The 16,446-nt window shown below is 40.9% G+C and overlaps 1 protein-coding gene across 6 annotated transcripts in view; it reads left to right on the top strand.

The window, feature by feature from the left end:
* rap1gap2a (RAP1 GTPase activating protein 2a) overlaps positions 1 to 16,446 on the top strand; it is an 88,889-nt gene that overhangs the window by 39,508 nt on the left and 32,935 nt on the right. For 2 of the 6 annotated variants that reach the window (XM_086260960.1, XM_086260958.1), the window contains exon 1: positions 5,774 to 6,462. The exons of 3 other annotated variants lie outside the window; for them this stretch is intronic. In XM_086260960.1, coding sequence (XP_086117086.1) covers positions 6,335 to 6,462 — 128 coding nt within the window. In that variant the 5' untranslated portion in view covers positions 5,774 to 6,334. Of the gene's footprint in view, positions 1 to 5,772; positions 6,463 to 16,446 lie in introns of those variants that run through there. One more of the 6 variants, XM_086260968.1, reaches the window with a different exon arrangement.

Here is a 16,446-nt window from a genome sequence, read left to right as displayed (position 1 = left end):
ATGTGTATATATAGAGAGTCACCAATTAACCTGTCTTTGGGCTGTGGAAAGAAACCAGGGCACATGGAAGAAACCCAAGCAGGCACGGGCTCAGACTGAAAAAAATCTTTGTTTAATTTCATTACAGCGAATCTGAGCGTCAGTAAAACGACACCACCACATTAAAAGAAGAGTTCCTTTCAGCAAGGCCAACCCTTTATTTTGTCTCCGCGCTTTGCCTTTCCGCCAAGTTTCACAAAAGTTTGATTGGGAAACGGACAGAAGTGAAAACATGCCTCAGCTCTCGGCTTTTGTGGGAATTATGGTGATGCTTGGCAATACAAAGACACATTCAATAGCAATCAAAGCAGCTTAAAAAGCCTTAACTACTATATATAAATGCTCAACACCCTGCTTTGTTTTGTGAAAGGGTTTGACAGTCGTTGCAGAACCTGGATCTATCCGCTTATCTCTGAAATACGCAGCATAATCAGAGCTGGCATCTTTTTTTAAAATCCCATCAAATAAATTCTCCATATTTTCTCTACATGAGGTTGTGGATGACCTTAAAGATAGTGAGTCACGGCGTTTCTCTGGATTTACTCATTTCACTTATATGACAACGTGACAGACATCCCAGAGTTAAGCTCTTATTTATGGCACGTTTGGCATTTCCATTTCAGCTCCGGCGTTTCTTCATAAACAGCAGACACCTCTGCCTGGCCCAGACAGGCAGGAGTCACTACATGGTGGAGATGAATCTGCCAAGATACTATTTCATGCATGACATGCATGATATGGACAGCAAAAAGTGATATACCAATATGGTGTGGAACAGAGTGTGTTGGAACAGGGGATTTAACTGAAAAGGAAAGTAGAGGGAGAAAACAACATCTGTGTGTGTGTGTGTGTGTGTGTGTGTGTGTGTGTGTGTGTGTGTGTGTGTGTGTGTGTGTGTGTGTTGGTGTGTGTGGATAAACTAGTTACTCAGCAGCTGTGAAGGTCATTTTCTGCAGTAACCTTCTAGTTGGGTCAAGCATTTTGTTTTAAGTGTGTGTACGTGTGTGTTTGGCCTTGTGGGTGCAGCCTATTAGACGAGCTGCCACGGTATAGTTTTGTTTATTACAAAAGGCATTTTAGAGTTGAGTGTGTGTTTGTATGTGTGTGTGTCCTGCAATAGAATGAGCAGCAAAGTGAGATGACGTTGCTGGACTGGCATCTGTTTGTCTGTGGGACACTTGAGGAGCTGTGAAGTGACAGGAAAGGCTGCCTGGCACCATTAAGAGACGCACGCAAGCATGTGTGCAAGTTTCTGGGTGTGTAGTAAGCAAACACCCAGAGCAAGGGTTTGTAACTTTACATGTAGATGTTTACATTGATTTTCTTGTGCTGTTTCAAAACCATCATGTTGTTTCATTGCAGAGCCCCAACAAGGCTTCTGTTTTACATCCAAAATTAAAATTTGTTGATTTTATGACAATTTTCTTGTGCCCCTAAAAGGGAATAAGAATTTCATTTATTGTGGGGAGAAGGAGCAAAACACATTAGGTTTGATACAGAAACGGTTAACTGAATGAACTGCCCATGAAAGATATGTAAACTGTATATACTGTCAGTGTATACAGATAATGTAAGTATAAAAGATAGGCTACTGTGACAAGAAGAGCATTTCTCCCATCTCGTTTGCCAAGAACTGAATGTGGAATGGAGGGGCGGGTCTGACTGAAACCGCATACTCATTGGCTAATGACTTATGATTGACAACATTGTGCCACAGATAATCCTCTGTTTTTGAACATGGTATGACAACGATTTACAAAACAGACTTAATTTTTTTTTTTATTCAGTGTGACTCACAGTCAGTGACTGAGTCCATGAAGCCATAAGGCAGAGGTTCCCAAAGTGTGGGGCCCGCCCCATAGGGGGGGTGCAAAGCCATTGCAGGGGGGGGCGCGGTATGAAAAGAAAAAAAAGAACGCTGCTAGCATAATGGCCAGGTTATTGACAGGGCTGCCACACAAACGCAAAGCAGGAGATGAAGCATTGCCAAATATGTTTCCAAACCAACTTCCTTCCAAGCCAAATACTAGAAAATATGGTGAAGCATCTTCCCTTTGACTTCACCTGCACAAGTGCCAAGGTAGGTCTCCCCTGCATAATTGGTTTTCCCTGCATCAAGAGCACGTGCTGGGGTCTCCAAGTCACTGACAAACAGTATCCCACATTCTTGATTTTGAACATTTTGGAGACATTAGCTCTTTATACAGTAAAGTTACAGTAATAATAATGGATTAGATTTATATAGCGCTTTTCAAGGCACCCAAAGCGCTTCCACTATTTTAAATATAATTCCACTATTCATTCACACACTGGTGGAGGCAAGCTACAGTTGTAGCCACAGCTGCTCTGGGGCGGACTGACAGAAGCGAGGTTGCCATATTGCGCCATCGGCCCCTCTGGCCAACACCAGTAGGCGGTAGGGTAAAGTGTCTTGCCCAAGGACACAACGACCAGGACAGAGAGGCCGGGGATCGAACCGGTGACCTTCCCGTTACAGATGCGCTTCCCAACCCCCTGTTCCATGGTCGCCCACAGTGGGATGCAAATAATATCAGGCTGATCCTGCCACAATTTGTTCACTCGGTTCAAATCACGGACAAACAGTATCCCACAGTTGTTTATGTCTTTGAACCCATTTTGCACAGAGAAGCATTTTTTTTAAATGTATTGACAGCAATGTTGAATATTATTACATGAAAAAAACAACTACACGTAAAATAATCACACCGTGACGCCTCTGCCTTTGTAAATGGAGGGACAGTAGCTGCGTCCATGTATGTAAGCATGTAAAACCTGAAGATAGTCAGATTAACAGTATTTTGTCTCTATCTGCCATTCTGCAATTCATCTCATGTAAACAATAACGTGGCGCACAGTGTGACATAAAAAAGGCACAAACCTTTGATGAACTCTGTATTCTTTGTCCACACGTAAATGCAAAAAAGGAGTTTCCGGTGATTCAAAACTCCGTTTACATGTGGACAAAAGGCCCAAACGCATAGAAACAGCTGCGTTTTCAAAAATACCCATGTAGGTGTGCACGTAGCGTAAAAGAGTTAGTAGTGTATTTTATTACTACCTGTAATTTATTGCAATGTACTTGTATCTGCTTAATTGTTTACTAAATGATTGAGGTGTGAAATAAACTGGGGGGCTGTTTAGGTGGTGGGGGGCGAAACAAAGGGGGGCCTAGCAAAAAAAGTTAGGGAACCACTGTAATAAGGTATGTGTGAGAGAGATCAAGATCAAGACTTCTTTTGAACGGCAACTCTTTTTGCCGCCATAGCTATCGCCACCTGGTGGCATTCAGATAGAGTGCAAGTTTTAAGTCACGTTTACGTATATATATTTATATATACATTTTTAAAAAGGGTGTAACCATCTTTATCTCTGCTGTAAAAAGGAGCATTCTAGCATTGGAGCTAGTGGGGAGGCACTTGATTTTAATGCAAGTCTCAAATGGCCATTCAGGAAGTTGTACAGTAGCTATTGGCTTTCAGCAACGGCTGGTTGCCTCTTTAAACAAAACAAAACAAACAAACAAAAAAAGATACTCAACAAAATTATTTTCCAAACTGTGATGATCGTGGTTATTGCCTTGCAAGAAACACATACCATTCGGAATAGTAAAAGGAAAATCAAAAACAATTAACGTCATAATGAGTTGCTGCTGGAAACACAGAGTTAAAACACAAACTATCCACCCTCACGCTCAGAGAATGGCAGTTATACCTCAGCGTATGGCTCGGGAACAATGTCGCACCTGTGGATGAGGGCGTGTGTGCTCGACAAAAGGAAGAAAATGGGGCTGAAAGGGTGCGATAGCGGGTGTGTGTGTTTGTAAGTGAATAGATACAGGTGTCTCATTTCCTCTTCTTGATGACGCACAATAGGGAAAAGGCCAAGCGCCTACATGTATGTGCGCATGTACCGCATGTGTTTTTAACAGTGTGTCTCTCGGGGATGTTTGACAGTCCGGTTGAGGTGTGGGCTTGTTTGTGCGGCACCACATGGGAGCTGGGAAAATCCTCAGGTGTCTTTGTGCATTGGAGTCATGATCGCAGATTGTGTCAATCAAAAGCGCTGAACTACGGTTTTTGGCAGCAAATTTCTGAAATGACCTTAACTCAAATCAAATCAAATCTACCCGGTCTTTCCTCGGATGGGTGTGAAGGGGTGGGGAGGCTGCGGCCTCAGGGGTCCTCGGGCAGGTCCTCTGGCAGCTGTCTGGTTGCTATGGCACTGATCTCCCTCTCACAAACACACACACACACAGGAAAAGCAATGTATGAAGAGAAAAGGGGCTGAGGGGAGGGCTTCAGTTTAACTGCCGTGTTTATTGCTGCTATTCCCTGGCTGATGTCAAACAATTACTGAAGCATCTTATCTGCTCAAACCTCTTTGCTTTTTTCTTCTTTGTTTCTTGCATTTCTCTAATTGCCTTTGTGTAAGAGGAGCCTGGGACAGTCTATTTCAGCTACACAACAACATTCATCTTTTTAATATTATCGCCACTCTGACCCAGACATGCTGCAGCAGATGTGCAGTATGAATTGTTTTTCTGCTGCATCAGGCTGCGGCTTGTGTGCCTACGTCCTTGTCTGTCTACAAAGTTTTATCTACGCTGCTGTGTGAACACGTGACTGTGCCATTAAGCCCACAGTATTTGTTTTGAGGAATGAAAACAGAAAACGTAATTACCTCATTATTTCCTTATATTTGTTGTTTCACTTCAACTTAAAATACTCCTGCTTTCACGTCTCTGCTTTTAGATTTGTGTCTAAACACAGTCATGAATGATGGAACTAAAGGGAGAGCGATTAACCGGCAAAGTTTAAGGAAGTAAAACAGGTAAAAACGTCCTTTTGAAAAGGAATTAATAAGCTACTGAAAGTGATGCAGCTACTCAAACATTCACTCACTCGCTGTCAGTCAGCTGGTTAGTTCATAGAGGAAGAAGAACAGGTGGCCAAAGATGGAAAGGGAACATTTTGGATCGATATATTCTGGGAAGATGACTGATTTGGTGGTGTTTACTGAAGTGAGACAACTGAGAGGGAACTGGCTCTGGCTAAAGCCGGGGAGAACAGCGGAGTAAGTGTTCACTGGAAGGATGGCAGGCGAGCGTGCAGTTTTTTAGTTCTCCAAGAGGTGTATTGGAGAAAATAGATAGCAGAAAAGCTTAACTGGAGGAAAAGAACAAGAAATGCAGTGTGAAAAATATGTGTTATGTATTTCCACATGAGTGCAATGGGAAAAAAGCATGTAGAATTTCTTAAAATTGCCCTTTTTTTCTTTCATGAGGTCTCAATGAATCTCCCCTTCATTTTCTTGAGACTACATTTCAATTTGGATGCCCTTGGCAACAGCACAGCAGGCAATAGGATGATAAGGCTGTTTGAATTGAGATTTCACACTGAGACAAAGAGTTAGTGACTGAGTGTGTACTCAGGGGTGGGTGGGTGGCTGTGGGAGTACATGCCTGTGTCTAGAAAGGAAATCATAAAATCAAGCACAAAATAGGACAAGGTCAGGAAGATTGATATACAATTATTAACAAGGTAGAAACAAGGACAGGGAGCGATAGAGAGAGGAATACAGTGGAGGAGGAGGAGGAAAAGGAGGAGAGAAGGCGGTACCTTGTGTTCCCCAGCCTATCAGATTGTGGAAGGTGGGGCCTGGATGACAGGAAGGAGGGAGCAGAGGAGCAGCAGACAGAGAAGGAGAAGAAGAAGAGCACGTTAGAGAAAGAAGGGAGAGGTGGGAAGGTAGAGGTAGGCAGACGGGGAGATGCGGTGCTACAGTGAGCGTGTCCGTGAGCCTGCAAGTCTTCATCCTATCACCAGCGACCACAGTCTGCTATGGAGCTGTGATGTACAGATTCACTGCAGGAGCAGGGAATGCAGATAGGAGTTCACCTTGAGCTGGAGTCCGGCAGTGCCACTCTGGACCTTTGGGATTACAAAAAAACATTTGCTGAAGAAGAACAGCTGAGGTTTCATCAGACTTGACAGGCTGCCAGATTCTTTAACTTTGGGATTACTGGTCCAGACTCCCAGCAGAAGGTCTCACTGCAGAGACAGAGGCCAGTATTCAAACAGGTTCTCATTTTGGAGACTCACCTTCTGTCCGCAAGCCGGACATCATACAGAAGAGGCTGTCGCATCCATTGATCAAACTGGATCCCCGCAAAGCCACCACCAAGCAGGTCCTGCACGCCAGGAAGCCTGAAGGCAGCCTGACCTTGGACCAGCTATCACCCGAACCCCTGCTGGCACCACCAGAAACGTCCGGCATGTCTCAGACCGGAGGACGGCTTCACAACAAAAAAGCTGGCATCCGGGCTGCCGTGATCCTCATCGGACTTCTTCACAAGTCTCGCAAAGTCAAGGAGAAGGAGCGGGAGAGAGAGGAAAGCGAAGGGTGGGTGAAGTTTGTACATTAAGCAAGGGTGGCGTGCTGGGTAGGTAATTCTGTGGACAGGCGGGCAGTCCGCAGTGCAGTGTCAAGCTGGGTTTGTGTGGGAAAACTTTATTAAGTCTGTAATGTCTTTGTTATTCCAGAGCCACAGGGCACTTTGAGCTCTGTATGGTTGAGTGCAGTTTTATTATAGGTTCATTTTGTCAAGTGTGTCCTTGTGTGTGAGTGTGTTTTTAGCGTCTTGTTGACTGTGCTCACGCTTGTATCTGGGTCAGTTTGAATGACGGGAAGGAGAGAGAAAGGTTGTGAGGAGTTTAGGTGAACGGAGGTGTGCTTGGAGTGCTTTTCAAGAGGGGCTCCGAGAATAAAAGCTTCCCTGCAAAGGGAGAGGAACATGGACAAAAGGAGGTTGAGGTCTGGATATAGAAAGACTCTCTATATCCAGACCTTAGGAGTTACTGCTGTACACACACAAGCATTAGTGGGCACTTGTTGATGTCTGTTATATATCTGTCTCAATGCTTTAGCATGGGGGCAGCATAGGCACACATTTTTAGGCTGACAGGCTGAGGAGTTCAGTAGGTAAGCTGCACCACAATTTCATGCTTTCCTTTAAGAAAGGCTTTTGAAACCCTGCTTCCTTAAAAAAACGCCCATCCAAAAGCATCCCCATGTGTGTGGAGGGGGTTTCCCCACATGCTGTGTTGAAGACTGATCATCTTACTGCTAACACTACCTCGGTTGAGTGCAGTCAATAAGACCCCTGAAAATGTTCCACCTGCTAACAAAAAGTGTTTGAGGTTGTCTGGGTCGAGACCGCCCCCACCCCGGCAGAGGGGAGCTAACATCAGCAGCCGTGCTCCCGCAGTTTAACTGGAATCTGAAGAGATGGCTGGAGATTGGAGTTCGCCTGTTCAATATTGTCTTGGTGCAAGGTGTGTGTGTGTGTGTGTGTGTGTGTGTAAAGATCAGATATGCAGCACAAGATGCACTTTGCTATTTTGTTGTAATGGTCTGGCCCAAAATAGGCTGTATTAAAATAGACTGTACTCTGCAAATGCTTCAAAAGTTTATGTGACCTCTCTCTCCCGCTCTCTCTCACTCACTGTAATTTAGTTTAACATTAAGTATAAAATTAACTCTGAGCAGCAAGACTGGATTAGCAAAAATGCAAATCTGGCCTCAGAAATCCTGGACACAGAAATTGTAATGTTATCTAGACTATTATCTAATAATGATATGATAAGTGGTGGGGTTCCTATACACAATGACTCCAACAGTTATATTTTTGCCCCAAGGGATCTTTCATTGATCAGTCCAGCCATGCCTGGAGTAATGATTGCCTGCACTGTTACACAGATATACACAGGCAAGCGCACAAATACACTTTTGTTTTCGTTTGTTTTTGCACATTTCTCATGTGCTTCCAAAATGATTTATGATTTTGATTCTGTGTTGGGTTTTTCTTTTGCCCTTTAGCCAAATGAAAACAGTAAAACCATATCTGGACAGTGGAAATAGCCGCAAGCCACAACACAGTCCCACTGCTAGTACTTCCATTACTGTGACTGTGTCACATAATGATCTAGGCACAATTGCCAACAATTTTTAAGGTGTCTTATTCCAAGTGTTGGTTATTACGTGCATGATTGCATCCATTCAGACTTCTCATACTACTATTTCTCTCAGCTGTACTTGAGCCATTGTAATTTCAGTGGCCTTAAAGCAAGGATGTTCTAACTATTAATACAAGGAAAAGTGAAAATATAAAAAAGGTGACTGATTACTGTTATTAGAGCTGAACATTTCTAACTACATAATAATAGGTGAGATTGCTTAGGCTGCTGGAAAAGAGTAACTTATTGGGGATTTTTTTACATTTACACTGCTTCACTCTTCAGCAAAGAATTAAAAGTACATATATATATTTGATCCAGTTTTCTAATTTTCATTAATACAACACATATGAAAAGAGCTTGTGCTCTATGCCTGTCTCCAAAGCATTTCTTTATTTCTGCTCTTATAGAGTCATTCTCTGTACTTGGTCCCCATTAAGCTGAACAGCATGAGTTCTGCTGCTTGTATTTGAATATTTATTTTACTGGCGATACATTAATGTCCTTTACAGCTCATTTATCGCTAGCTGCACACCTGCTTTGTATTTGTGTGTACATGTTTGTGTACGCACTGTCCGTCCCAGTGAACCCTCATATGCATCATTCAAGCTATTGAAAACACTTATAATACAAACTGATGTGCAGTTCTGGTGAAATTTCCCCAGTGCTCCAGTCTGTTCGTATGTGTCTGTGTGTCTGTGTTAGTATGAGCAACAGCATCATGCGTGATGCTAGAGTGCTTATTTAGGCCTAATCCATAATCACAGTATGCGGCTTCCTGTTCAAACTGTGTTGCCCCCTCTAACACAATTGAAAATATATACACTGTGCCTGTCTATATGTTGATATATTTACTCAAAATGCTTTTTCTGATGATTAAAAATGCATGCAGAGGTTCACTGTGTATAACTTATTCACTGATAATCAATAATTACTACTGTCTATAACTACAAGTATGTCTTTCCTGCAGATATTTTTCTCTTGGGGTTTTCTAAAGGTGCAAAGGAAAACTTTATTTTGCATCTACTATTCAAATCTTTCAAGGATGTTAAAAATTCTCTTGCATATTTCAGTTTACAAGGTTAGCCTGACTCATCACAGTAACCTTAGCATCTTCCTGTCATTTGTGCTTCTTTATTAGCACTTTATCTGGCAAATCTGTTTTATTTTCATCTGTAAGTAAATTAAAGCAAGTCTCTTAAAAGTTGTTACCTGTAAAATCATTATTACTGTGGGAAAAATCTTCATGTATGGTCAAATGTATTGGGCCACACCTCTTAATCTTTCAATTCAAGCGTTTGTAGTCCCACTGCCACAGGTGTGTAAAATCACACTCTTAGCTATGTGGCCTGCTTTTACAAATAAGTATTTTCATGAAATGTCTTTCCTCCTACTCTACATATTCCACAATCAACTGGAAGTGATTAAAAGTGGTTTTCAGAAATATACTTAAATATGCTTACATACATATCTAATAATACTCTTAGTATTATTACAAAGGTGACGTCTGGGAACAACAGCAACTCTGTCATGAAATGCCAGAACATGTAAAGTTACACTGCAGGTTCACCGAGTGCCTAAAAGTCTGCAACGCTCTGCTGATTGACTAACTGCAGAGCTCCAAACTTTCTCTGGCATTAACATCAGCAGAAGAACTGTGTACCAGGAGCTTCATGTATGGATTTGCATGGCCAAGCAGTTCCTATAGGAGTAATGTGTAATGTGTTGTTTATATAGTGTACAGGTATCATTGATTTTGACATACTGTACTACACTAACAGTAACAGCAAATTAACACTGTCAGATTTGATTTCAACACTATTAAAGTGTCTACATGGGTCCACACCAGAGCGTGTTAATTTAACTCTTTTTGGAGTGTTAACTCTGATTTAGTGTTAAATACTAAATCTGTCTAAAGCTGACAATGTAACACTTATTAACACTAAGTGTTAAGAGTTTATATATCAACTCTGATAGAGTATTTTATTTTAACTATATATGAGTTATTTTCTAATCATTCTAAAAATTGTAATTTTTACTTTTCTGAACTTTTAGAAATTCCTTGGGAAACAAACATTTATTAAAAAGAGGCAATGTTTTTCTGAAAAACATTTATTTTTGAACTGTGCACCACAATTTCAAAACATTTTCTAAAACATGTAACAATATGGAACAATGTACATGCTCTCGCTTTCATTAGAATATTGTTTATCAAAGGGTCTGACGTAGGTAAGCTGGTCAAAGCAAATAACGGCAATACAATATGCACGTCCTCCATTCATCACTTTGTTTAACTTTAACATACTCCTGCACTCCCCCATATTCCACCTCTGCAAGCAGGTGGAAATTCAAAAATTTAATGAGTTATGCAGTAATTAATTGCACAAATAGTCTGGTAAACAATTGCAACACTGTAAAAAAAAGAATAATTTTGAGCCTAACTTGTGTAAAGTATTTTCCCAAAATACAATCCTAGATACGAATCCATTGCCCATATTTAAACACAATATTCTACCCAGAACACGTTTGTTAAAATGGTGCTCTCTTAAACAACTGAAGAACACAGACAACAGTTAATGCCGAAATAAATTTAAAACCTGTCTTTTTAATTTTTACCTAAATCATATGCTCAAAACTCTGAAGGGATCTAAATGTTAGCCTAGAACCCAGTCAGCACATCTGCTACTGCCGTTTGCTAGATAGTTTTCAGGCTTCATGTAGCGCCATAATTTTATGCCAACAGTTCACAGACTAAAAATTGTTTTAGGTGTATTTGAGTTAGCAAAAAATTGGACTGAATATTCATATGCAAGCTTTTTTTTAAGGCTATAGTATTTGCCCGCAAACAATAAATTCCAGCGAGCTAAAACAGATGCTATCTCCGAGCAACGTGGCTAATGCCTTACACACTTTTGTCTCAACTCAAAGGAGCCACAGAAGTAAAAAGCTAATAATAATGACTAAAACAATCTCAGAAAAAAATGACTTACCAAGTGTGGCAAACAACTCTGGAGAGCAACATGCTCTGAAATGGCTTTGCTTCAGCTTTGGTTGGAACCTGTGATGCTGGGGGCGGAGCCTGTGAATTTACACTATAAGTGTCATAACCCCTTTAGGGGGTCAAGAGTTAACATTTCCATTGTAACACCTCCAGAGTTGATATCGAAACACTAATTTTTAACACTTGATTTTAACTAATATTGTTTTCAGAGTTACATTAAAATAGTCTGACTCTACTTTGAGTAAAATTAACTCTACTTTTGCGTGAAGTCTGCTAACACCAAAACATTTAACACTTTTGAATTTGCTGTGAATTCGCTGAGAACGTCAAGTCTAGTGAGGTGATCGAGAGCGCCTTCCGAGCCCTCAGCGCTGAAAACAAACCCTACGTCACTAAAGAGGAGCTCTACCAGAACCTGACTAAAGAGCAGGCAGACTACTGTCTGTCACACATGAAGCCCTACCTCGACAGCAAGGGCCGCGAGCTGCCGTCAGCTTTCGACTTTGTCGAATTCACTCGCTCGCTCTTTGTCAACTGATCGTTTCCCTTAAAATCCAGAGAAGTTAGAGGGTTGCCTTTGATTTTATGTACATTAGTAATATACAGTTTTTAATATGTGAGAATTAATGTTGTTTTTGGTAGATTTTGATGCCAAGCTCGTGGTTTCCTGTTTGTTTCCACCTCCCTTGGAAAGTTATGCCAAAAAGCTGCAGTTTCCTGTTTAGTCTTCTGCACAAAGTTATATTGTACTATTAATATTTTCATCTGATTCTAAACAAGAAAGCAAATACGCATACTTCTCAAAATGTCAGGCTACTCCTTTGTCTACGAAAAGGGTAATACATGCACATTGATTCCAACACAATTATTAAAAATGACAATTCAGCCCCAGTTGGATCGTTCTCATGTCAAAATGTCAGGCTGGTAAGCTCCTTAAACAACAGGTATGGATAACCATCTAATCTGCACAGGGTCTTAAACAACTGAGAGAAATTCAACAATAAAAGCCTAGTCAATCATTACTCTAGTCTTATCATTCCTCATAAACCTTCATCTGCATCTCAGATTCCTTCTAGTTTAAACTGTTGATTCAGCCAGCATATCAGAGTGGCTGGAAACACTCTCCCTCAAAAATCCAGTCTCTTTACAGATCCTCACAAGGTTTTTCTCACCTTACATATATTATTTATAATAACAACTGTCACAGGAATGATGAGGACAGACACACAACAAAATGTGCTGATGAGTCGGTTATTAGTCAGCCCACAAGGACTGGGTGGAATAAGATTGCCGGCCTGTGGAGGAGGATTTTGTGTCGTGGCGCAACAAGTTCTACATTCTGTCCAATCTTGCAGAAAGTAAGGACACGAGTACTGATTCCACTCAGCTGTCTTCTGCGAAGCAGCTGAAACAGTCACTATACTTAGGCCTTGGTGTTGGAAGGAATTGTTTTAAGATCACCAAGGTTTCTCAAACAGCAACCCTTCATTCTTTTATCCTTCAACGGTTTGACGTGTACTTCTTTACAGGGACAGCCAAGACCAGACTGTTTTTTAGCATGATAAAAGGCAGTAGGTAGGGTCAGTCAAGGACACTTAGAACAAGTAGGTCCATAAATTAACCATGAAAGTCTTTCCTTCAGATTCCTTCTTGAGAGAAGCTGGGAGGGGGTAGGGGTGTCATTTTCAGGATGAGCACGAACATTTTAAACATTTTCATATACATTTACCTCCTGACCTCTAAGTCTAGGAGGTTTCACATGTGCCAGATTTGTGTTTTAAAATGGTTTTATTGCCGTTGCTTCTGTTGCCATCGCCACTGTTTTTAATAATTTGTTATGGTCTTGCAGTTTTCTGTGATTATCCCAGATGTACGACTTGTTTCGGTGTATTAAACCCTTGTATTTCCCTTTGGACTCAGAAGGTTTAATTTGATTTGAAGTATCTCAACACTTGTTGTCCCTTAAGAGAAAATCTCATCAAACACTGCTGAGTGGCCGGGATCCTTCTGTTTGAGGGTCCTTGATATGGACAGCAAAAACTAACTTAAGAGCTGTGTCTCTTTGAAGAACACTTTAAAATGGCTATGTTGCTGTTTAACAAGCATCCTGTATTGTCTCATCAAGTCTAGCTGTGTCCTGCAGGGCCATGTGGTGGTTGAAGATTTTTATGATAGAGCAAAATAAATCAAGCTATCAGTTGGTAACAGATTACAAACATCATGAAAAACCTTCCTGGTTTCCCAGTGAAAACCCAGTTTGCAAACCAGTAAGCCAGAAGAAGAAAATTAGAGATACCCCTACACAAAACACAAGACATCTCAAAAACCAGATGACGCAGAAGGATTTTTTACACCTAAAGGTCACATTAAATGTTTCCAAAACTCCTGTATTTCCTGTTGCTCCACCTGGCAAGCTTCCTCTTTTTGTGCAACACTTATAAAGTATACAATAATAAAGTAGGATTACTCCCTTAAAAAAACAAAAAATGTAGTTTTTGAAAAAACAAAAACATTTTCAGAGAAGGATACACAAGAGCAGGTAGCCCATTTAGACAGTTACCAATTTTGCTCACTGAAATTTCTACATGGCAGCTACTATTAGCCCTTACACTCCCTGACTACTTTTCTAGATAAACCCATACCTGATCAGCCAATCACGGGGCAGCAACTCAGAGGAGAATGGCCCGCTCCATACTCATAGGGGGGAAACAGCAATTGAGATAACCACTCATTACAACTAAGGTATGCAGAAGAGCATCTTTTCTGAATCTCTGCATAATAACATGCTGAACCTCGAAGCAGACGAGCTACAGCAGCAGAAGACCACAGTGGATGGGACTCCTGTCAGCTAAGAACAGGAAATTGAGGTTACAGTTACTGTAGGAGCTCAACAAAGTTGGACGAAAGCAAATTTGAAAAATATTACCTGGTCTGATAATTGCAAATTTATGCTGCAAGATTTGGACAGTAAGGTCAGAATTTGGCAATCACAACATTCAGGTGCCTGCATGTTGTGATTGCCTACACCAGGGCTGCCCAATCCCAGTCCTCAAGAGCTACTATCCTGCAGCTTTTAGATGCATCCCTACTCCAACACAGCTGAATCAAATGGTTTGATTACCTCTTCAGCATGCCATCATGTTTGGCAAAGGGCTGATAACAAGCCATTCATTTGATTCGGGTGTGTGGGAACAAGGATGCATCTAAAAGCTGCAGGACGGTAGCTCTCGAGGACCGGGATTGGGCACCCCTGGCCTACACTGTCGCCAGATCTTAATCCAGTGGAGCACCATTGGTTGTGTAGGAACCTGAGATTTACATAATGTATTTGCAGCCATAAAATCTGCAATAACTGCCTGATGCTGTCATATCAGTATGGATCCCACTCTGTGAGGAATGTTTCCAGCAGCTTGTTGAATCTGTGTCATGAAAACGTAGCACAGTTCTAAAGCCAAAATGTGGTCCAGTAGGGTCCTAACACGTGTAACAGATGGTGAGGGTAGCTAACTAGTCAAGCTAACTCTCAGTATTAACCGTCTTTTTTTCTACAACTTGATGAATTTATTGTTCTATGAAAATAGACTTGAAACAAAAGTAAAAGCCCCTTAGAATTAATGGAAACATTTGCTCTTTTAGTGCACTGAAGAACAAGGAAATTAGGGCTAACAATCTGACCTTATATTTTCTGTCTTTTTCAACCTAACATTACTTCATTTTATTCTGTGCACATACACAAAAGACTCTTGTTACACAGGTTTAAAGTATCTGTTATGCAAATTTAGTTAGGCTTTAAAATATTCATTTGCTCCAGGTTTCTAGCTCCAGGTGTTTAGCTCAATTCCATTTTTCAATTTAATTCCATTTCATTTATATAGCCCCAAATAACCACAGTCACCTCAAGGTCCTTTGTATTGTAAACTAATGTAAGGTTCTCCTTCCAGTGAGACCTACTGGAACCATTAAAATTCATTCCTTGCAGTTCTGCTCATAGGGTTTTGTAAAAGTAAATGAAAACAAATGGCCATGCAGTTTGTTTAAATGTTCAGTTTTGCTCCTATAATGAGAAACCTTATTTTCCTAGCTAAAGTTGTTCGAATGATATCATGCATTTAAAATGTTCAGTGAGATTTCTTTGTTTTCTTTTTTTTTTATTATGACTTTGCAGAAAAGAAAATCTGAGACTTCTTATAGGTGTTCAGCGTAGCCAGTGGGAGATTTTAAACATTTTTGCTAACAGAAAGAAATCCTCATTAAGAGATTAAGTGCAGTTACTGTTTAAAACTACAGTCTCTCATGCTGCTTTTCTTGACAACCTTACAAAGTTTTTCCTTCTGCCGCAGCTCCTTCCCTCTGCTCGCTGTCAAACTTTCCTCCTCCCGCTGTTTAACATTTCCGCTTTTATTCACTGACTCACTCGTGTTTCCATTCGTCCTTCTCGCAGTGTTTTTCTTCGCTATCCGCAAATTAATCCCCTTTTTAAACAGCGTTTAACTCTTCTTTGTGAATACCAGCTGAGTGGCTTTCTGTTTTTTTGGGAGGGGTTGCATTCAACAAGCTGATTTTTGTTAAAAAATAATGTTTAGGACCATTGTGCTCAACTAATGACACTACACAAAGACTAATTAGCTCTAAGGAGGTATACCTAAACTTTGCCATTATTATACATTAGTGTGAGATTTTTTGGGGTGAATGAAAAAAGCAATATGCTTCATATTGCTTGAACAAATTGTGTGAACATATACTGTGTGTGTATGACAGACAACCTTGTCTTTGAGTGTAATGGATGAGACGCTATTGTCTCTAACAAGTACCCAGGGACCCACCCAAGACAGCCCTATTTACCCAGCTCTGCACAGGGGATTGAGAGAGCTATTTTTAGTCTGCAGATTCATTTATTCTCGCTCTCCATACCTCGCTCTTTGGCCTTCTCTCTTTCAGCGATCTGTCTGGTATTCATTCATTCTGCGTCTCTGCCTCTCTGTCTTCATATCTTTCCATTTTTCTCCAGGACCTTTCTTCTCTGGTGTGGTTATCAACTACTCTGACATGGTGGAGTTAGCGGAGAAGAGACATATTCAATGTCATCCGACAGATGCTTAACTCAGGTTTTTTTTTTACTCAAGTCAGTGACACTGGGTGAGATTGGGCAATGATAAAGAGGAAGTGCCCCCCCACATCACAAAATAAATAGGATAAGGCAGGATTTGAGGCATTTCGATTGATATGACATTGATAGCGATTGATACCAGGTACCTGTGTTTTTCACTGCAATGCAGTGCTGTGCAAGAGAACAAATAATCATAATATTAATTTTAAAAAAACTCTTGCTTCCTTAAATCAAAAGTTTTGATAACAAACCTCATGCAGATC

This window comes from Aulonocara sp. 'chitande type north' Nkhata Bay, linkage group LG14 (genome assembly GCF_057382095.1).
Source record: "Aulonocara sp. 'chitande type north' Nkhata Bay isolate Kocher_YH1m ecotype deep benthic linkage group LG14, A_spYH_male_GT1.1, whole genome shotgun sequence".
NCBI classification, from domain to species: domain Eukaryota; kingdom Metazoa; phylum Chordata; class Actinopteri; order Cichliformes; family Cichlidae; genus Aulonocara; species Aulonocara sp. 'chitande type north' Nkhata Bay.
Note: the sequence above shows the minus strand (reverse complement) of the source record. Positions and strands in the feature narration are given on the sequence as shown.